Genomic DNA, 22,858 nt, shown 5'->3' on the forward strand with positions numbered 1-22,858 from the left:
TATCTGAATAAAAAAAGTAAAATGTCATTTTACTGTTGTTCATTGCATTGACACATTTCCAAAAACACTTACTGGAAAATATAAAAATATTCTTAAACCTGTTTACAAAGATACTACTGCATATACGCAGTATTATCACAACAACCATGAATAGCAATCAGTACAATGTGAACAGGAAGGAGCCTTTCAGCCTTTTTTAGCTTTGGGCTACTCCCTCTTGTGTTCCAGACAAATCAGTCTTTTTTTATTGTTCACATCTTCAGTCAGAGTCCCCTTCATCTGCTCCCACAGCTCCTACAGCTCCTGCTAGCTCCTCCTCGCTGCCTCGCAAACGCTCACCTGAAAAGAGACATGTGCATATGCAAGCTCAAACCCAAAGCTTTTAAGAGCTGTCTTAGCATGGTAGTACTTTAGGGTTAAGATTGATAAATCAGTGGAGGAATGACACATCATGGATATTTCCTAACATTTGCAATTAGCCTGTTATTCATGCCAAGCCCAGTGTCTGGAAATATGACAGAAATACTGACGTATTAATTCAGCAATTGCTCTTTGCGTCCTCCTCTCCAACTTCTCTAGTTTTTTAGCTACGTCACGCTTGAGGTCCCTGCATAGATAAAACAAGTTTAAGTCATATCACATGCACACATCATTTTCGGTTTATTTTATATTGTGCCATTGTTCTCACCAGTCTGGTTTTCTTGGGGCAAGGTTGGCCAAGTCCTGTAAAATAAAAGACACTCTTATTACAGAAAACTATAGTCTGTTTGGCTACGTATGAAGTGAAATGAGAACTTACTACTTCTTCAATAATGGGCTCGGGATTTGCAGCCTCTAGTTGATCTTTTACTTTGTCTTCCACTGCAAACAGGTGTCAATTTGTCAGAATTGTATCATAATCAACAAAGTAGTGTGTCCACACCATAGAAGACAGTAGATAAAACATGAATGGGTTAGGGTTTTTAAATGTAAATCACCTGAGGCTGGTTTGGCTTTTGGAATCTGTCTGTCTTTCAGCTCTTCATCCTCTGGTGTGTAATTCCTCAGTTTAATTTCTCTGGGCACACAAACAAATTAAACATGGTTTGTATGGCATGTAGAAAGTAATACTGGTTTCCCTCCAGAAGGGGGCAGTGCATGAATAAGTATTTTAATGAGCTCATCTGTAAGCTCAACACTGCTGTGTAATGTCTGCGGTGGGTCAGGAATAATATCCCCTTTATGTCTACAAACATGTCTTATTAACATGCTCCACCTGCTTCAGCACATGCACCAACAGCTGAGGAATGCTCCCTGATGCCAAATGAAGCTATCTTTCAACACAACAGGGGGATTCTTGGCAGGTTAAGCTGACGTCTTTGCAGAAAGTCCAAGCTATTGTCCAGAGCAGCATCAGCTGTGATGTGCATGTCATGGGTTGTGATGAAGCTTGAGAGGGTCCAGCACTGATGCATTCATCACACTGCTGCCATCACACAGACCCAGGCCTTGTATGGCTATGGGCAGGAATGCTAGTCATGTCTTTGGCCAACTCCTTTCTTTCTCTCTCTCCTCAGAAGAGGACTCTATATCTCCACACATTAAATAAATGCAAACAAATGGTTTCCCTTCCCTGGTTCCTTTTTCTGAACTGTACTACATTAAACTAAAACAAATGACTTGATCTGGGTAAGCAACGTGAGACATCAAAGAGTGACAGCTTATGACACCGACTATTCAACAGCTACACTATGCTCTGCCATCGCTACACTACAAGACTCCCAAATCGTATTGTTGCTAGTGTTAATCCCACCAATTTTGTAAATTTGATACCACCACCATGAAATTTTAATGCCAACTACATGATTCAACAAACCTTCCTGGATTAAAAAGAATAAGCAGTTTAACTTGTATTAAGATGAATATGCTGCAGCTTTAAAAATTAAAATCTATCAACTATCATCGGACCAGCAGAAACACAGCGGCACTCCCTGTGTGTCACAGTCATTAAATATAAACAATGGAAAAAGGGCCTGCAGGACAGGAAAGATGGCTGCTCCTCTCCTCTCACTCACAAAGCTGAGCAGACTTCTGATATTTGAGCAGTGGTTAACATAAGGCTGAGTCTGTGTATACATCCTACAATGTATTTTACACCAAGAGATATCCTGCTAAAGATGGTGTTCAGATAACAGCGAGGTACATGCTATCGATTTCAGTTCTGATAAAGGTTAACTATGTGAGCAACCGGCACATTAGTAAAATAAACCAACTTGTGCTTTTCCTCTGTCTCCTCTTCTAATGCAGCCTTTTTGGTTTCAGGCTCCCCATCTTCCTGCTCTCGCCCCTGTAAGAAAAGGACATCAAAATTAGTACCACCACAACCATTTATCTAGTTAGAGACAGACTTAACCTGTTTAATAGGGCTCTATCAATTCATTTAAAAATGCATAATTTCAAAATAAGTAATTACTCTTATTACAAATACAGAAAACCTGCTATCCTTGTAGTTTAGATTTAAAACATGTTCTGAAAAGCATGGGATTAGTTTAGCACTTCATACTTCAGTCTTTTTTCAAATGTTAATGTACCTGTAAAGTGCACTTTGATACTATAATATTAAACTATCAGTCGTAAATAGTATCACCATCGCAATGCTCATAACAAAAACCCCAATAAAGTTTTCCTGAAATTGGCCGGCCCTAAAGGAGCCAGTTAGGTGGCATAATGGCTGAGTGGCTAGAACAGCAACTCATATCATTTTGATACAAATTTGAGATAAGAAAGTCATTTGTTTAACATTATCCCTGTTGTATTTGAAAGGAATGTGTAACCAGTATTGACTTCAGTGAAATATTTGAGGCTCTTAAACTCCACCCATTGTGCATTTTCCTGATTGAGCTTCCTGTCTACCTGCTAGAACAATCCAGTGGGCCAGACCCCCTCGTCAGAACTGTACAACCGGAAATATGTCAGACTCTGAGAATGTGTCAACCCCAAGGACTCTAAATAAATGAATGAAAATGAAATATACACACATTTTATACAGTCTATGGTCAGGCCCTACGCCTGTCATGACAATTACAACTAATCATTTAATAAAAGATTAAATGCAATAATATTTATAGAACTCAATATTTACTATTAACTTTTACTTTGCTCTAGTGAAAAATCCTTTGTAGTAGTACATGATAAGATTTCTAGAGAACCTTCTGTAACTATTTATGGATTTTAAATTCAAATGTATGGTTAAATTAGGAACTGTAATTATGCTACCGATGCAATAATCTTAAATCAGGATTCAAGTCATTTCAAACACTGCTCTTCTCACAATATTTTCTTAAGTGCTAAATATTTATCATCATGACAGGTCTGGTCAACCCTTCATCTTCTAGCAATGTAAACACTGTTTTAAATACTATTATACTACTAGTATTTAAATATTATTAAACAAGTTCATGTAAATACAGATGGTAGCATTTGAATGCAAAATGCAATACAATATAACTTACAATAGACAGAACACAATAAAATAAAATTATACTAACAAATAAATAGCAATGAACCATAGCATGTAATATGACAATTATTTAAAATGAGTAAAACAGTAAAACAAACCGCTGTCATTTTATTATGTTCCACTTTACAGGGCTAACCTTTATCTGATAACATTTCACTCTATTTTTATTTTATTATTTCATTTTCTTAGCTAAAATATTCAATTAATTCCCTCTTTTATTCATTTAATTTTACTGGATATTTTTCCCACAAATGTTAACTAGGCTAGGCTATTGTTTTTAGCCATTAACTTTATCTAACTCCACAAAACCCTCTACTACAGGTAAACACCAGGTAATAAAGAGTGAATAAATACATTTAGACAAAAATCACACAAAGGCTTTAGGCTTGAAGTTATAGAAGCCAATGATATTTACAAAGCAAAACACTTATGTGCGGCTAGCTTACATGCTAACTTTAGCTAACATTGAAGCCAAAGATCGCTAATACTTTGATTTGCTTCGCTGTTTAGCTTTATTAAGTGTGCAGCTGCTGTATATCTGACAAACGGGCTTACATGAAGCTGTTTATTCCGCAGGGCTTTCAGTCTCTCTTTTCTTTTCAGGGCCTGTTCCTGTAGAGATCCCACGCTCTTCTCCATGTTTATCTTCTGAATGAGACACGCCGCTCTCTCTATCGGAAATCCACTACTCGCCCTAAATAAGCGAGCACCGAGTTAATCGAGCTGCAGACTGCTGTAGGCATGGATCTATCAGGCTGTGGGTCATAATCAATTATAATAGATCCATGGTCATAATTGTAGATCCATGGTCATATAAGCCCACTGGTCGTAACATAAAACATGACGATGTGGACATGTTTGTGTTTGCATTCCAATTATTTAATAGCAATTTCTCTTTTGACAAAACAATGGTGTATATGAATAAAAAGAAATCTAGTTTACTGAAATTTTCCTGATACTAGAAAATAGTTGGATAGTTTTAAACTAACGTTTCTAGGACAAACTGAGAGTGCATCTTTGTTTCAAAAGGGAGCAAACAGAGGGGGACAGTGCAACACAAAGACCAAATTCTTCATTAAAGTATCATTCAGTTTACTTAGGGGCCAAACATTTTAAATGAGGATACAAGGCACCCCTTTGCTCCATTGCAGACTCTGGCCATAGTTAAACAAACTCCAACCTCCAAATTATAGCCTATAGGTTGGTGGCTCAAGCCTATAGACCAGGACGTACGCCATAATAATCAGGTCACAATGTCAGGTCCTAGTGAGGAATGTAGGCCGTTACCAAGGCAACCCAGCTTCTTCAGCTTCACTGTGTGTTTCCTTCATAATGGCCAACACTTGTGACACTGACGTGTGTCTCCATATCCAAAGTTAGAGATCATGCTACTGAGATGACAGTTGGGCTTTCTACTTTTCACCCTTAAAGGTGCACTATGTAACTTTTCTGACAGATGTTTTGCCACATGCTTGTCTGCATGGAAATGCTTTGCTTTCTATGGAATGTTCCACAGTATGATATTACATACATGCAACATATCCATCTCCACGGAGACAAGCAGGTGGCAACTCCAAGTAAATCACATGCAAATTTAGTTTAATATCTTAAAAAGCTTTTATATTTCACAATTCAACATCAAATCCTTAAAAACTTTTTAGTTAAATGTAAACTTAAACTAGTTAAGTAACTAGTAACTCTAAGTAATTTATGAACATTATTATTCTATTAAGAGATTTTACATAATTATTACAGGAACACGTTGCTCAAATGCTGGTGCCAAAAACCACGATCGTTTGGCAGTACCAATTAAAATTAAAAGGTACCCATCCCTATAGCTGTAAGTGACTGAAAGTTATGCTCACATCCAACCTGCCCCACCCATGTAAACAAATGAGTAAATAGTAAAATAGGGAAGAGGGCAGAGTGATTCACTTTAACACTGATATAAAAAGGAGTGTATTTACACTGTGTGCAAAGAAATTTGCTTTGTGGAAATAGTTATTCATCACTACTAATGTATGCATGTAAGGGTTACACAGGTGATGAATATGATAATATTATATAGAGCATGAAAAACTATTAATAATAACAAGAAGTCAGTTGGGGTTAGTGTGCATTCTCTTAAAAAATAACCATCAATTTTCAGTGATCAGTATTTCGGATTATAGGATATAGGCTTAGTTTATTATTATTTTTATTAAAGGCATTTTGCCCAAGGATTCAGATCTCCAATCCAGTGAGGCTATGAGATTACCCCTCTCTCTCACCTGCTCCATTATATTGCCATATTGTTTGTGACATCAGATTGTCCTTTCATATACTGTAGGGCAGGCTGTGTCAAGATTCAGCAGTAATGTGGCTGGTGAAAAAAACACTCAATTTTCAACCCCAGCCCTAAAGCCTACCTGCCTGAGCCCAATACTTCCTCGTTTCCTTAGTATGCCCCTGTAGCCTGTCATTGTGTGCGTATGTCTTTAAGAGTAGCAGTCTACCTGGGTGCATGACAGTTCATTCTTAACCCATTTTTTCACTGCTTGTTCGAGAATGTGACACTTGAGTTGAAGAGCGCGCAGTGGGCTGGTGCGTGCGGCGCTGTCATTTTCTCCGAGCGGCGGATGGCATGTGTCGCTTCCGTGGGAACTCTCTCCAATAGGAATCATACAGCTACAACCTCGCCTTGGTTAAGGACATGGGTGTTCCTCCGCACGCGTATTTCCATGGTTTCTCTTAGGATATTTGGACGTTATTGACTGGACACTACGATATGTTTTAATGCCACTTTGGTAACTTTGCACTAGAATATCAAATAGCACTTTTACAAGCTACGTGTTTTCTGTGTACCTTTCGCAGCGATGGTTCAAAAGAGCGCGACCGATCCTCCTGTCTTTGGGAAACAACTTCAGACATGCCCAACTATGATTTTGTTATAGCAAATTGACTATGCTGTAAAACAAAGGGGCAGTAATGAGCAATCATAAGGGCAGCGGGATGGCATCGAAGGAGCGACTGTACGAGCTGTGGATGTTGTACTACACAAAGGTAAGCGCGGAGCTGGACCTGCCGCTGACACCTGTTGTTGGAGCGAGTCATTTGACACCAGTTTCAGTCGCTTACTACAATTTTATTGACAATAACCGCATATCCGGGCTATTAAGGCTTTCTTTTGCCGCTTTTGGTTACAATAGTGTCATATGCTGGTAATAGCGCTGGGTAATATGAGGAAGTGGACTGTTTTGTTGTTTTGTTTACATAGTGGCCGCGAGCAAAGTGTAGGCTTTATGTCAGTCTAAAAAGCTGTAAAACATGTTTGTATGCAGACTTTGGTTAGCATCTTATTCGCCTGATCCTAATGTCTTGATAGATCAAAAAGTGTGCTTATTAGAGGCTACCTGTGCTGCAGGTGTACTGAAGTTTAGCTAGGCTACTTCCTCTTCCTGTTAGCATACACTTTCTCCTCACATTGGATTTTAATTTGATATTTTAATTCATTAGGAACTCAGACGGCTATTACCTTTTTGACATGTTATTCCAAATTGCTCTTCCTGTAGGTCTGAGTGTGGTCCTCCTTACTGCACTAGTTAGTAATTAACAATTAATAAGCCAAGAGAGAGGGGACATTATGCATGCTTTCTTTAATTTAAATCCAGTTTTAGTCATTTGTTCTTTGCCTGGGGACAATGGGGTTCTGTCCAGCTCTGCAGATTTCTGTTGCATGTGTTTATTTGCTCATTGTCTTATTTAATAACTTGTCCTGACTCCTGAGCAGTTCCTGCAGCTTTTAATATCAAAGTGGTCATTGTGGTCAGTGAAGGCTGCTCTCAGAGGAAGTGTGCGTTTAATCCACCCTTTGGCTTCTCCTTTGGGCTTTTGCCAATCATGGTAATCACACTGTGGCTCCCGGTCATGCCACATTTTCTACAAAAAGAGCTGTTCACATAGTTCTCCAGTTCTACTAAGAGTTTTAATAGTATCATAACATATATTGAATATCTAATTTAACTGAATACTTCAGTGTTCTTTAAACGTCACCGCCTGTGTGACTCAGAAAGACACAATAGGTTGCAGACAAGCAGCAGAACCACTTTACAGAACAATACCTCGCCTCTCCTATAACCTTTCAAACAACCACTGTCGATTCGCTATGTTTTTGTTGTTCACCTGTTTGTCAAGTCCAATCTGCCTTTTATATTTATGACATGCTGTATTTTCACACTGCTGATCTCATGTCACCCCTCCCACAAAGCTTTGAATATTGCAAATGATGTTCTGAAAAGCAATAGCATTTATTTTCATTATTGGTGATGCAAAACCTGTCTTTGAGTCACCGCAGTTACACCCAAGATTTTAATATTGGCCCTAAATGTTCTGAAAAAATGTACCCTTTCTAATTTACACATTAAAACTCTTTAAAACTCATTAAGAACTATATTGTTATTTAATGTTTTATTTTAAGATTAGATTGTGATATTTCAGCTCTAATTAACAATAAGAGGCAAAACTTGCTCAGGCATGTTTGTGATAAAGACATTCTGCTTCCTCTGATTGTGCAAGAAATCACATCGCTACTGCAAAGACTTGTAGATCAGCTGAGCCCCACCAGCTCGGGCCTGCAACTGTTCTTTAGAGAGACAGTTTAGAGAAAGTGCATATGCTATGAGTTATTCAGCAGAGGTCTGTGAAGAGAGGATTAACAATTAAATTGACTGTGGTTTTATTTCCTGACAATCAGTTGTTGGCCTTCTATTTGCCCATATTTTTATCCTTGTTGACTATAAATGCCTGTTTTGACAATGGGCCGAGTTAAGCATTTAAGACCCTGACACAATATTGAGCACACGCCTTGTCTCTCATCTGCTTAGGCTCAAACCAGCGTCACTGGCACTGTTTCAGAGTCATATCTTATCAGGAGATGCCTCTCAGGGCGATGTAAAATGCTAATGCCTGACAGGCACAGACCTATGTGTGATGTAATCTGAGTGAAGGCTCCCGACGTGTGTCGGCCCGTGTCTCAGCGCAGCCTCAGTGCCATTGTTACTCCTGATATCCCCAGGACATGGCAGAAAAACCTGATTACACGCCTGACTATAAAGGTGTGTTTTGCTCAGCTTGTATTTTCATTACTGGAAAGAGAACATTTGAAAAATCTAGGAAGTTTTATGCAATATGACATTTGCTCAACTGTAACAAGTTTTAACATAAGTTTATTTTGTCAACATAAATGAAAATAAAAATGAGTTTAAAGCCCTCAGCTGTTTATTGTGCTGTGATTAATTGTTAGTGGAAGAAATGATTCATTTGCCAAAGATCTGTGATCATGTGCCTGATACACAGAATAAAAATAATAGTCATTATGTGGGTACACTGTTGGGACTAATTAGTGCTTGTGTCAATGGCAACAGTCCACAGTAACAACCAACTGTTGTCATCCACTTTCACATGGCTGTGAAACTCCTGTGTGTTTAAGAGGAATAGTGTCATCTTTAGCTTTTGAAACCATCTGGACTCCATCATTTGGTTAATTTATTATAAGACTTTCTAATGTTGGGTACAACTACGTTACTCCTCTGAGTACAAAGTCCTTGGAGGTTTGGGTTGATGACTCAATCCCCTTGTGTAGCAGCAGTGTGTTTACCAACACGAGCCTGCAGGAGCAGACTCTTTCACTTGTGCAGGAGGCAGAGCTGAATGCTGATCAGTACAGAGCCGCACAGCTGCTGGGATCATTACAAAAACACTATTCACTTCCTACTGTATAATTATTTGGTGAAGTGTAATGTGTACTCGATCTGTAGTTTTGTTTATCATTAAGCAGCATATTCATTCTGAATACTTTTATGAAATACTGGCTCCGCAGGTGTCTCTACCAAGCCTTTTACTGGGAACCTGCTGCGTGCTTTACTTCTCATTATCAAATCTCATTTCCCATTTGTGGTATATGTGAGGTTTAAGAACTGAATAGGTTGCAGGATGGTTATTTTAACCATAAAGATCAGTGTTGTACATTTATCTTGAAAAGGCCCACTGCCCTTTTGGGAATGTCATTGTGACTATATTTGGTGATGATTGATAGGCTACTCTTCATACATTTCAATAATTCATTTATAAATACTTTTGCATTTATGGCACCAAATCTCTTACATAGTATCCATCTGCATGATGATGCAATAAATAATAATATTGAAACAACTTATACTTTGCTACTGACTTTATAACAACCAAAGCAGGATCATTACATTTTTAAATGTACAGCATAAAAGGCATGAACTGCTACAAATAAACAGCAGAATGAACGAAAAATTCAACCAAATACAATTTAAGTCTTATCGTTTAACAATAACAAACATCTCCTGTCTATTGCAAGGACCCCAAAATATATTGTCTCAGCTATCATTTATTGAAGTTGATAGAGCACGATATGGTTGATATAGTAAACACTGTGACAGGCCTAGTGTTATACTGTGGTCCAGGTTATTCCCTATTGGTGAATGTGTGGTATGTTTCTATAGGGCCTATGGGCTCAAGACTAGAGGAGCAGAGTCTGAAGAGGAAGGCCTGACGTGTTTGGAGGAAATAGGCTTTGGTTAAAGTGAAATGTCATTTCCTGGTTCCTCTGTGTGCCTTTAGAGCACAGTATCAGACAATGCTGCTGCCACTGGTGGAGAGAACAGAACACATGTACAGCTGATGAGGGCTCATTGTGAACGGACCTGGGCCCTGCTCCCTCTTAGAACATGAGAGATGGACTGGCTCATAGACCAATGCCACTGGGTATGTGAAAGGATTCTTAAAAGTCAATATAATGCCAGACTGCACCTGGGAGTCAAGTGATTGCTGTTTTCCTTGTTGGTGTTGTTGATATTTAGGGGGTGGGTTGTAACAAAAATATATTCTTTTGGATTTTCTTGGTAACAATATGCAGAATATTTTTGCACTCAATCTGAAATGTGCTGTAATGTTGAGAATGAAAATGTAGAAATATTACTTGATATGAAAAGACACTGCAAAAGTGTTTTCTTTTAATCTGATCCATGGCATAGCAATTTTCATGTTGAAGATTCAGCCCATATTCCAATTTGGCACTCACTTTAATGGATTGTTGTATTGTAAGTATTGTATTGTCCATCGTCTGCTTGTGTCCATGAAGATGTTGTTGCGTTGCTTGTCATGTTTCACAGTATGGCATTAAACCTATCTGTCTTCATGGTGACACAATCATAAGAAGTGCTTGTTTTAAAGGTCTTTTTGTGCAATAAAAACACCAGCAATTGACTAAATGAAAGGTAGATAAGTTTAATACTATAAGGTGGAACAATTGCCCCCCCATCAGAAAAGTTACACAGTGCACCTTTACCATTTTACTCTACTCTCCGCTTTTGTAGCCCGTACCCAACTCTACTGTACTTTGTCACATTCTGCAGTGTACATGGGTCAGTTTGCTAAAATTATAAGGGGAAGTGTTTGATACAGTTGTGTACAGTTGTGACTCAATGAACTCAAAACAGATCATTTTGGAGAAGCACAGAAACAATCACTCCCACCTGATGATGGGCCAACAGGGCACCGGAACATTTCTTTGTGTCCCTGTTTTGTAATTTAGATTTTGACATATTGCAGTTGTAGCCCTTCATGGACATGTCACAACCTCACATCTGTTAAACGTGGCAGTAGCAGACTTTTCAGATGCTCTGAGCTGTGCTGTTGTTTAGGTTGTACTTCTCAGTTTGATGTTAAATCACACAGACAGGATGTTTTGTGCTGATTTACACTCAGATAACCACTGTGGTTTATAAACAAAATATTAATTAAGTCTGTTCTCAAATAGAACATCTTGTGTTGCTTAGAATTATTCTTGCTTGTGTTGTTATGATGATCAGTAATTATAATTAAGGTAAAATGCTCATTTACTGCATACCTTTGTGTTTTTGAGAAAGGAAATAACTGACTAATGTGTTTTTTCTGTGAGATGCATCTCTGTGCAACATCCTGTTTCAAAAACAGGTCAAAAGGTTTAGTCAATGCCATCTCCAGCCTGTGATGTTGAAATGATAGTGCACCTCAAACAGACACATCATTCATGTATTGATACAAGTGAGGTCATACGCAAAAGGTCTTTTATGGGCTTTTAACCATGTTACAATGGTTTCTTTCATCATTATCAGGGGCTTACTCAGACTTTATTCATGTATGTTTGCAGCACCTCCCATTGATAGAGGAGACTATGGTGGCTCCTCATAGTAATTTTTTGCCCCCACAGTCTAAAACGAGTTGGTATTGGTCTTTGATTTAATCCTTAATCAGTCCCTTTTGATTAGTAACAGAAGTGACATACAAATAAGGATTGAAATGAAGGTAGCAGCAGGGAATCACTTCTATAGTTTCAGTCAATGGTTTACTATTAAAAAAAACTAAAATAGTTGTATGTATTTATCACAAAATATGTATTTTTTTTTTACCCATACTAATATTTTCCTTCTTGTTCTACACAGAAAGATGTCAGTTATCTGCAGCAGTGGCTTGAAGCATTTGTGGCATCTTTTGAACGGCTCATTGATGTGGCGTCTCTGGATCCTCGGCGGTGAGTCATTTTTACACAGAAATATGGTCACATTTAGTTAGAGGTGAGTAGATTACTGAAATTTTGACAATATTTTGAATGTTGTTTTGAATATATGTATGCGATAATTTGAATATGTATTGTTAGTCATTTAAAAAGAGCAGATAAAAAATCAAATATCATCAACTACATCTAAGTATAAAGTAATGTTTCGGCACTTTTGGTTTTACAGTAATTTCACATTTGTCTGATTCTTAAAAGTGCACTGCATAACTTTAATGGTAGAGGGTCTGCAAACTGGTTGTATCTATAGAGATGTTATTTGTCTATAGATGTTATTTCTCTATTATTTAGCATAAATGCTAAATAAATGTTTAATGCAATACTGCATAATATTCCAGGCAGGCAAAGCAGTAACATCTCCATGGAGACAAGTTATGCAATGGACCTTTAAATCTCAACGAGGACTTTTAAAAGACATGTTTTAGCACATTTCTTTATTGGATTTAGATAAGCATAGTTTAGTATAGTATCATCCACCCTTAAGTAGAATTCATACTGCACACTGTACTCTGGTAGTGCTGCCCCTTACTTCCCACGCTCCTCTCGCTGCAGGCTGGAGGAGAGCAGCTCTGAGGTGCCCCTTCTCCCCAGAGAGGTCCTGGTCTTTCTCAGCACGCAGTTATGGCACAGCACGTTGCACCTCTCACACACTTCCGACCAAAACAGCAGCACCCCACACCCGCTGCTCCTCATCAAGTTCTTCATCATCGTGTGCAGGTGAGGCCCATCCACCAGGCTGATCAATAACCTGTTATGCTCCAATCTAGGCCTGGATAATTTGATAATACAACTGAAACCGTGATCTCATTTCTATGACAGTATACAATTTTGATCAAATCGCCATGTTGTAATTCACTAATAGTCTCTTGAATGCAGCTCTATGCTCAAACAAAGACACTTTTCCCTCCACAGTCCTCCGATTTAGTCAACCTCAGTAATAGGGGTGTGCAAAAATATTGAAATATTCATGTATCGTGTCATTTAATTTGATTATCAGTATCGATATCTTGGGCTGCTGTATCAATATATCGCCAAGAGTATTTTTAAGTATATTTTACTAAATTATTTTGTGTAAGATCTACAATTGTGTTGACATTTTCACCATTTTGAGTAAAATGGATGTTTTTCATAATTTAACACAAACTTACTGAACTTAGTAGACCTTTAGTATCACAGCCTTTGTTTTTCACTGAACCGTATCGAATCAATTTGAAACATATGGTATCGAATCGTATTGAATCAAGAGTGCGCTGTATCGAAAAACATATCGTATCGTGGCCTATGTATCGAGGTATGTATCTTATCGGCAACTTCTTAATAATACCCAACCCTACTCAATAATTCTTTAAATGACTGGTGGATTTAGCCAATTGAAATTAAATGTGCACTTTGAAAACAAGAAAATGACTTAACTCGTCAAGGCTAATTTTACATGAATTGTGATATCGTCCACCCCATCTCCAATCCCAGGTCACCAAGTAATCAATTGTATCAGTGGCTCTTAAATGGCGGTACTGAGCTAATCCCTATGTTGTAGTTTTGCTAATAGTTTTTTAAATGTTCCAGTTAACACTACTTCTAGTTCATTACTTATTTAGACCTAGTAGTGACATTCTGGGTTTAGACGTCTTTTGGTCAAGTTTTATGTCACTGTTTTTTTGGAAGTTATAAATATTTCACGGTGATACTGTTGTAAAAATTATTGAGTGTCACTGACTTGGGTTATCGCAGTGTAGTTAGTACAGCCATGCAGTTAATTACATTTTAATCAAGATTGAGATTCAGTTATTACTTGTCAGTGATCCAGGCAATTTGTAAGTAAAACACCCAGGTTTAAAATAGGATTATAATATGTCTGAATCGGACACATTTGCTGTATATTGACTGAAGTATACAAATACAGACAGTGCCCATGTTAAACTTTCAAAATTATCTTTCTTTCCACCTGCAGAAATATGGAGAACATTGACCCTGACAAGACCCCTGGATTTGTTTTTGAAACCATCAAACTTTTGGATTTCTGTTTGCACCAGGTACTGTTTAACTAGTGGGGTTTAAGTATTATTCAAACAGAGCTCTCTCTTTATTTATGGTTGGACTTGGCTGCACTGCTCGTCCACTTTATCATCTCGACAGACAAGATTTAGTGCCGTGTGCAGCAGAAGAAATCTCAGAGAATTGATCCTGCTTATAATATAGTGTGCATCATGTACATATGTGCCAAAGTGACTGAACTAGTTTAAATGAAAAGACTAAAGGGTGTGTGGCTATTCTATGAAGAAGAATGTAATTGTAGAGGTTGTATGCTTAAAAATCATCTCAACATTATAAGAAGGCTAACAATTCAGAGTAAGAACAGTGTAATAGGTCTAAACGTGTCTACACTTCAAACTCTGCCCGAGGTGTTAGAAATTAGCAAACACTAAAATTGCCAAAAGCACTAATAACAGTTGACAATTCTATTAATACATCATACACAGACTTTAATATCACAAAATATTTAGTGTTTAGTTCCACTTGATGTTCTAGAGGTGACCAAAATTAGTTTAAAAAGCTTAAATCCTCTCCACCTTAAACTGTAAAGTGTGATTTTTCCTATGATCAGATAAAGAAAGGCCAAGGGGAGCTGGACTCTCTGCAGTTGGTGGTGCAGTATGGGCTGGTGCTGTGCGAGAGCTTGTTTGACCCTTATCAGACCTGGAGGAGGCGCTTGTCCGGGTGAGTCCTGCTTTTACTGTAGGGCAACAAAGATTAGTCCTACACAGCGCAAAACATCAACATTTGGTCATGAGCTGGAGATGTCTCCAAATCTTAAAGGGGTAGTGAATATTTTTAGAGTGGCCTGCACAGTGTCAGTTGAGCTGCAGAGAGTGCGGCTGACATGAGCCACTGTTAGGATTGAAAGAAACAATACTGTTAAAAGCTTCTAACACAGTTCTAACATAATCAATGCATATTATATTGAAGTAAAGTAATTCAGTTTGTATTTCTGTAGAGTCCAAAATCACAATAGCATTTGCCTTGCACTCCTTAACAAAATTTATCAATTAATCAACAGAAAGTTAGAAAATCAATCAGTGATACAGCTATTGGTCAATAAAAGATAAGGAGATGAATCAACATTTACAGGACACAAGAAAACGAAAGAAAAAAGAAGGTGCTGTACCTATTACTGGGTACAAAAATAAACAAAAAGAAGTACTTAATGTCATATAAACAAATTCTTCCTTAGAAACTGTACTACATTTCTGTTATTATCAACAACAACTCATGCTATGGCAACATCTGACAGTACTCTTCCTCACAAACTAAGTTACTTTTACTTACTATTAAGTCCCAAGTCACTTTGATCAAATATTTACTGTAAGACTGTTTATTTTTTGTCAGTGTACACAGTATTTTGTTGTAATATGTAACTTTTAACTGCTTTGACTACTTTAAGTTCTATAAGTGTAAGTATGTAATGTGTAATATTTTAGCCATAAACATAAATTTTGCACTTAACAACCTATTTACAACCTGTAGTTTAATATGTTCAATGTACTGACATGAGTCTGTGTTTTGCAGGGAGGAGGTGAGCGCACTTGAGAGAAACAAATACAAGTTCTCCCCATTGCCTATACCAGAGGAACTGCCTGCACTGTTCCATGGTGAGACCAATGTCTGGTCTCTGCATACCACAAAAAGCAATCCACTCCTTTTAATTCTAACCCAAAGTATGCCAACTGCAACCTACATCCTAATATCAGCTAATTATCAGGTTCCAAGTACCGGTATTTCTAATTACATGAGCACATTTGATAAGTAAGCGCTAATCCCTAAGCCCCAAGGTAAACCCCAGAATGAGCAAGTCTGTATTTGCCTAAATTTCAGAGAGATTAATGCGTTAATGCTTAATAGAATGTGTTAATTGGAACATGCAAAAGACTAATTGTGAAAAACCTGTCCAGTTACAAAGACTTGGGATTGTGTATGATGTAGATGTGAATGGCATCAGGGGATTTATGTTGATTGTGCACATTTTCCATTGCTTTGCTCTCAGTGGGGCAATAGAGAGAGAATTAAACCTGATGTCTTGAATGTTTGTGTGCAGAAAGTCTACAGAACAGTAAGGAGATCCCACAGCTCCTTACTCTGCGATTGGTTCATCTCCAGGGAGCTGTCATCAGTGGAGCGAAGGTACCATTATTTCCCTTGTATGTGTGTTTCCAAATGGCATTAAAACTGGTTTTATAGCTATATAGCTGAAAGACTACTTTGCTACCATGTATATAACACGGCAGCATGTTAGTAACAGCACTACATTCAGAAAACGTTGTCATTCATCATCAGTCTTTCTCAGTTACCAATATAAAATATGTATAAATTAGCTATTTTTTGTCACTTTTCTGGCTTGTTGCAAGTTCACCTATTTTGCTCCAGTATGCCATTATATGTACATTTTGATAGAAGCAGTGCTCTGCTTTTTCAGAAAAATAAATGTTTAAAGGTCTTATATTACACAAAGTGGATTCTTGTGAGCTTTTAGGCACGTTAGAATGTTTTTACTCTCTCAAAATCATCATGGACTTGTGTTTAGTTTCATTCACATGTTTGAGTAACTCTGCAATAGGGTGGACCCCTTCTTTATTATTACCACATGACATCACAAAGTGGATCAGTGTGTTTTCTGTTTGAGTGAAAAACTTAGGCTAAATATGCAGGGCTTGTTTGTTAAACATGTGTGAATTAAACAAAACACAACTCCAGGTATATATGTGATGAGGGAACAACCTTATAACATAGATCAGAAAATCGTGTAATATGGGCTCTTTAAATTACATGTTTGAACGTTTCAGAAAAATGGCCTCCAGACCATCACCCCTCAGGCTGTGGAGGACCTGTTCTCTGTTCTAAGAGACTGGTGCTGCCGGAGCCCAGGTGAGGGCAGAGACGCGGCGTTACCACGGGTAACGCTGCAGACGCTGACCTCCATGATCCACTTGCTGCACGCGAGCAGCCCCTCGGAGCGCCTCGTCGACATCAAGACCGTGCTCCACAGCTACTTCCACCTGCTTAACTGGAACCGTCCCCTGTGCAGTGATGAGAAAGACCGGCAGAGCTGGGAGGAGAGACTGGTGTCACTGCAGAGCCAAATGCTTAGTATGTTTAAAACGCATCACAGAACATCAGTGTTTTTAAATACTTTTTATGCTCCTATTTAATAATGTTTTAGTTAATAACCACATTACTTAACAACACAATTTATCAAAAATCCAAAACCTAGCAATATTTATTTTCTGTCCTACTTGTATTAGTGGGCAATAAAAGTATTCTATACATATGGAACACAGTGAACATCATTACTCATGTAATTTTTATGTCAGTCTGTCACAGTTTGACTCTTATCACTTGTGTCTTTTAGCTGCTATCCCTGAGATCCTGCAGTGTTCTGACAGACCCGTTCTGCAGGCTGTGTTTTTGAACAACAATTGCTTTGAACATATCCTCAGGCTCATTCAAAACAGCAAGGTCAGAGCCCTGTCCATCTTATGTCCTTTTTTGCCCTGTATGCTGCTTTTCCTGATAATCAGGCACATCTCGCCAGATTTTTTGACATATTGAACAGTTTTCTCAGAGCCTTGTTGATAAATTTGAAGCCCGCTGTCTCCGGGATCATCTCATGTCTAATTGTTTGTCTGTGTTTGTGCTTGCTGCTGGTGAACGCGTACATGTGGCCTGCAGTTGTTTCAAAGCAGCAGGTTGGAGCATAAGGTTGACTGTGACCTCACCACACACTTGCTCACAGAGGTCGAAGTGGACCAGGTACTCCAGGACGGTGTCAAACAAGTCTGTCAGCAGGAAATTCAGCCTCTTCTTTTGGTAACAGGAAACTTTAAGCAGGAAGTCTACCCTAAAAGCAGTAGCCCCAGTGCATCACACTTTGGATGGCCCATTATATGCTCTCAGTCAGTCACAGGCAGTTAAAGTATCGGTGTTATGGGATTAACAGCAGTTTTGACTAATGAGCTGTGTTCATTACTGGAGACACTGTCAAATCATCTTGAAACAGTGAAATTCATTGTCCTACTTTCTTTTGAAAAGGAAAAAAAAACAATAAGGCTGATGTTTTTTCTCAGAGAGAGGATCCAAGGACCATGAGAATGTAGCATAAACTATTTTATCTACTCAAATCATATCTTTGCTACATGCAGGGACAACTATGTGATAAACTGAGAAGTATAGCCCTGCATTTTGTGTAGAGATTCAAATCCTATTCTCTCTGTTCGGCTGAATTCCCTGTTGACAGCTCTGGGTTAATGTTTTTGCTGTGCATGAGATGGTGTTTGGCAAAGCTTGTTCACATTTCTGATTCTGGCTGTCATGGGACTGGTGCTGCTCAGGGGGAGACCTTGTCATGCATTTGAAGTTTTCTCATTTGGTGGTCGCCTCATCTTCTATTCTTGTTGTTTCTCCTTTTTGGTTAAAGATTTAGGTTTTTGCATGTTTGCACAAATCTGTAATCAACAAACAAATATTTTGATTGTGTAGCAATTCTTCAGTTTGTTTTATTTAAATCCACTGTTTTGGTGTGAAATGGGAAAAGACACTAAACTTTAATTTATGGCTTTGTTGTGTAGTTCACTTGTTCTGCACAAGAACAAGCCCACCGTGTAATGACGTAACACCATAGTTATATTTGCCTTCTTATTTGACTGTAGGTTCTGGAAAAAGCATCAGACAGCATTACTGTGCATGCCTTAGGAGTCCTCACTGCAATAATGAGCGATTCTCCCTCTGCTAAGGTAAGAATGAATATCTTTTTCTATATATGTCTCTATTTTTACACTAGTCCGAAAACAAACCATTTGATTGCATGTTGATGCATGCAAAACCATTTTCACTCCCTGATTAGAAAGGCAGTTTCCCTGTAGATCGGAAATTGTATTGTGTCGGCTGATGGAAGTGTGCCAACTTTATCTCCCCATGAGACTGCTCTCTTCAGCCTATTTCTGTCTTGTCCCTCACAGGAGGTGTTCAAGGAGAGGATTGGTTACTCCCAGCTGTTTGACGTGCTGAAAAGCCAAGGCCTGCCCACCAAGCGCCTGCTGCAGGAGCTCATGAACATGGTACAGTGCTCATTGACCCTAGTGCTTAATTAGAGAAAGTTGTATTAGATCTACCTATCTGAAAACCTCCTGTTTTTCAGGCTGTGGAGGGTGAGCATGCTAATGCCCCTCATTTGGGCATCAGTAATGACCAGCCTCTGCTGCTGCTCCTGCAGTGGCTCCCGGAGCTGTCGGGGCAAAGGGACCTTCAGCTCCTTGTGGCCCAGTGGCTGGCCACTGTGTGTGGGGGCTCGCTGCCCTGTCGAACTGTGGCTGTGGAGGCAGGTATGGTTGGGGCTCTGCTGCAGGTCCTGTCTCAACCTCAGAGCCTGGACAGACAGTGTGCAGACTCCCTGCTGGGCCTGCTACAGGACCTGGGCTCTTTGTGCTTAAGACCAGAGGAGCTGAAGGGGCTACTCAGACTGCTCCGAGTGGACCAGGACAATGGGGCAGTGGGTGGGCGGGCTCATCCATACTGTGCCCGGATCATCAGGGTGCTGTCAGCGATGGCAGCCAGGGAGGGCCAGGATCACGCCCTGCAGTACTTTGACCTTACGCCTCCAATGGCAGGCATCATGGTGCCCACTGTCCAGCGCTGGCCGGGAAATGGCTTTGCTTTTCACGCTTGGCTTTGTCTCAATATGGAGCTTCAACGCAGTTCCTCTGAGCAGTCAAACTATCGTAACTCCTACCCTAGCTCTGGCACTCAAACGCAACCTGACATTGGGAAAGGACCCCGCAGGAAACAGCTCTACAGGTATGATCACAAAGAGATACTCTTTGGTGAATGACCATTTTTGATTGCTTACATTTTTTTCCTTTAGTTTTTTCACAGCAAGTGGCACTGGACTGGAGGCCTTCTTCACCCTGGAGGGGGTGCTGGTGGTGGCTGTGTGCACTAAGAAAGAGTACATGGCTGTTGCTTTGCCAGAGACTCCTCTGACAGACTCGTGCTGGGTGAGTCAGAATGAAGAGGACTGCTATAATTTCACACTGCTTGATTTTAGTTCAAATTAAATTGCTTTAATCAAGTGAAGCCAGTCATACGATTTTTAACAGCAGTGTGTAACTCTGTAGAAATCAGTGTTAGAATTGTTGTGAATGTACCACTGTTTGATGGCATCTGCTTTTAAATAACAGCATTCAGTGGCCATTGTCCATGTTTCTGGTCGTCGCCCATTTGGCCAGAACTTGGTCACGATTTACATTGATGGGGAACTGCGTAAAACAGCACAGCTCAGATTTCCATCTTTCAGTGAGGTAATTATATTACCTATGTATAATTTTTGCATTTGTTGCATTTGTTAAATTCTTTATCCTCTTTACAAATCTCTATGCTTTTTTTCTCTTGCAGCCCTTTACATCTTGCTGCATCGGGTCTGCAGGCCACCGGACCACTACCACCACCACCTCTGCCTCTCTGCCCTCATCCCCCCCTCCCACTGAGTTTGCCTTCCCCTCACATGGCCCGGCTCTCCTCAGGTCTCAGTCTTTCCCTGCTTCATTTGCTGGTGGGCGCTGGGGGGCAGTGGGGGAGTCTGCTGTCCACACTATCCCTGCAGGGCTCCAGGACACAGAATGGGGGACACCTACTTCTCTGGATGGACTTTTGGGCACCGCATTTATCTGCCATGAAGCTCTGCAGCCAGCTCAGACCAGGGCACTACACACTGCAGGTGGGCACAGTGCCAGAGATTTTAGTTACATGTTGCATTTTACATGACTAACCTCTTTGTCTGCGTTACGTCACAGGGCCAAATCACGTGTCTCTATTCAAAGCAGAAGGAGAGTTATCTGAGCTCAATAGCAAGCTCCTGCTCTACTACACTCCCCAGGTGAAGCATGTGTATTATAGAAAATGTAAATGAGAGGTTGAGTTCAGGACAATTTAGATTTCCAGGTTTTCTGTGTCTGAGTTTGTGTCCACAAACTTGCTATATTAATCTGGCTTAATATAAGAGATAGGATCACTATAGTTATTCATACCAGTTTTGTTTCATGTGAATTGATCCATTAATTACAGAGGTATAAGTCATTAATCTGTTCAAAACATTTGAGAGAACACCAAATTCTACCATAGAATTCTGTGCCTTTATCTCCATTTTTAAATATAGACTGTTTTGTGTTTTGACCTCAACCTAATAAAATATTTTAAATTGTAATTATTTTCCCAACAACTAAAACATGTTTTTTCTATAGGCATTTAAAGGCCAGATATGTCTAGATTTGGCACCTAATCACCAGTACGATGGCAGACTGACAGGTCATCAAGTAGTCAATTGGGACATCAAGGTTATTTTTCTTTCTGCTTTTTAAACTCAGTTTCATTTCTACATCAGATAATACATGCTGTGTTTCCTGTTCCCTGGTAGGATGTTGTGAATGTGGTGGGAGGCATTGGTGTGGTGCTGCCTCTGCTGGAACAGGTGTGTGATGCTGAGCAAGTTTACAATGGAGGACAGGAGGTTTCGGACCTACTCGGGCCAGAGCTGACCTCCTCAAGGGGCCCCACTGGAATGCTGCTGCCCTTCAAGAAGTCCTCTGGTGTGTTCATGGTTAATTTCTTCTGTTTTACATTTTTGAAATTTGAGAAAAGTAATGAAATTATTTGTACTAAGTAACTAGTTAAATATAATGTGAATATCTATCAAACAAGCTGAGCATATTCAAAATAAAACATGATTTAGATGCAATATATAATGTATTTTAAAGAAGGTTTCACAATGGTTTACTATTGCTACATACAGTCTTTGTTAAAATCCATATAAAATGTAGACAATATGTATACAGAGAAATAACTAAAACAAACAAAACCGGGCGGCAGTAGCTCAGTTGGTAGAGCATTCGCCCACTGATCTAAAGGTTGGTGGTTCGAATCCAGCTCTCAACATAAACATCACAGGTTGAGCGGTCAGATCCACTGACCCACAGGTTGGCTGGTGTGATTCCAGCTCCCACAGATGAATGCTGTCGTTGTGTCCTTGGGCAAGACACTTAACCCACCTTGCCCACAGTGTCTGCGTACACTGGTGTGTGAATGGGTGAGTGGTTCCTTGTTGTAAAGCGCTTTGAGTGCCTTGAACGTGGAAAAGCGCAATAGAAAAATGTGACCATTTACCAATATGTGTGAGATATCTTATACTGACTCATTCTGCGATGTGAAATTGTGGCTTGTAATATTTAAATTGGTTTGTGGTTGACTCAGGAAGTCCTAGAGTTGTTTTGCTCCATTTTAGAGGGACGTCTTGAGAGAAACAGTGTTGCTGCCTTTTTGTTGATGGTGAAAAACCTGATTCGTCAGCACCCCGTCAATCAGGACTGTTTGCTGCAATGTCATGGGCCCAGCATCATCGGAGCCATGCTGAGCAAAGTGAGTCTGACACTGTCCAGAGCAGTGGGAGCTTTAATATTTACCATTTAACTGAGAACATTTGACCTTTTCTCTTCTGCACTGCTGTATAATCACTGTGTAATGAGACCATGTGGCTTTATTCAAACAGCAGTGGTCCTTTCAAAATGGTAGTTGCATAGGAGGTGTGAAACTGCACCAGCTTTTTATCCTTTTTACCTTAGAATTTATAGTTATTTTATTACCAAGCTATTTTGCAACAGGTGATGAGGAGATGAAGGACAATAAACCCTATTTAAAAC

General features: G+C 39.4%; 2 protein-coding genes across 5 annotated transcripts in view; one reads left to right on the plus strand and one right to left on the minus strand.

Moving 5' to 3' along the window:
* Positions 1–2: 2 nt before the first annotated feature.
* ccdc12 (coiled-coil domain containing 12) lies at positions 3–4,179 on the minus strand. Its single transcript, XM_020937559.2, has 7 exons — positions 4,055–4,179; positions 2,253–2,326; positions 978–1,057; positions 800–861; positions 689–723; positions 531–607; positions 3–339 (listed from the first exon to the last, which is right to left on the minus strand). Exons 1-7 carry the CDS (start codon positions 4,136–4,138, stop codon positions 260–262), a joined length of 492 nt encoding a protein of 163 aa, XP_020793218.1. The 5' UTR covers positions 4,139–4,179; the 3' UTR covers positions 3–259.
* A 1,804-nt stretch (positions 4,180–5,983) lies between these two features.
* nbeal2 (neurobeachin-like 2) overlaps positions 5,984–22,858 on the plus strand; it is a 37,930-nt gene continuing 21,055 nt past the window's right edge. For 2 of the 4 annotated variants that reach the window (XM_055163325.1, XM_055163326.1), the window contains exons 1-20: positions 5,984–6,541; positions 11,989–12,077; positions 12,672–12,836; positions 14,071–14,152; positions 14,725–14,837; positions 15,687–15,769; positions 16,213–16,298; positions 16,958–17,261; positions 17,524–17,630; positions 17,844–17,924; positions 18,821–18,904; positions 19,130–19,228; positions 19,309–19,964; positions 20,032–20,164; positions 20,348–20,467; positions 20,562–20,883; positions 20,960–21,042; positions 21,407–21,499; positions 21,580–21,751; positions 22,444–22,577. In XM_055163325.1, coding sequence (XP_055019300.1) covers positions 6,467–6,541; positions 11,989–12,077; positions 12,672–12,836; positions 14,071–14,152; positions 14,725–14,837; positions 15,687–15,769; positions 16,213–16,298; positions 16,958–17,261; positions 17,524–17,630; positions 17,844–17,924; positions 18,821–18,904; positions 19,130–19,228; positions 19,309–19,964; positions 20,032–20,164; positions 20,348–20,467; positions 20,562–20,883; positions 20,960–21,042; positions 21,407–21,499; positions 21,580–21,751; positions 22,444–22,577 — 3,081 coding nt within the window. In that variant the 5' untranslated portion in view covers positions 5,984–6,466. Of the gene's footprint in view, positions 6,542–10,124; positions 10,271–11,988; positions 12,078–12,671; positions 12,837–14,070; positions 14,153–14,724; positions 14,838–15,686; positions 15,770–16,212; positions 16,299–16,957; positions 17,262–17,523; positions 17,631–17,843; positions 17,925–18,820; positions 18,905–19,129; positions 19,229–19,308; positions 19,965–20,031; positions 20,165–20,347; positions 20,468–20,561; positions 20,884–20,959; positions 21,043–21,406; positions 21,500–21,579; positions 21,752–22,443; positions 22,578–22,858 lie in introns of those variants that run through there. The other 2 variants (XM_055163327.1, XM_055163328.1) reach the window with 2 other exon arrangements.

Source organism: Boleophthalmus pectinirostris, unplaced genomic scaffold, assembly GCF_026225935.1.
Source record: "Boleophthalmus pectinirostris isolate CB_2022bp ecotype Guang Dong unplaced genomic scaffold, ASM2622593v1 HiC_scaffold_6, whole genome shotgun sequence".
In the NCBI taxonomy this organism is placed as follows: Eukaryota; Metazoa; Chordata; class Actinopteri; order Gobiiformes; family Gobiidae; genus Boleophthalmus; species Boleophthalmus pectinirostris.

Excerpts from the sequence above, each read along its gene's own strand:
- ccdc12 (XM_020937559.2), bottom strand. The coding sequence starts at position 4,138 with ATGGAGAAGAGCGTGGGATCTCTACAGGAACAGGCCCTGAAAAGAAAA. Across the intron at positions 2,327-4,054 it reads TGCGGAATAAACAGCTTCAT|GGGCGAGAGCAGGAAGATGG; the intron begins GTAAGCCCGTTT and ends CTTTTCTTACAG. Across the intron at positions 724-799 it reads AGCCCATTATTGAAGAAGTA|GACTTGGCCAACCTTGCCCC; the intron begins GTAAGTTCTCAT and ends TTTATTTTACAG.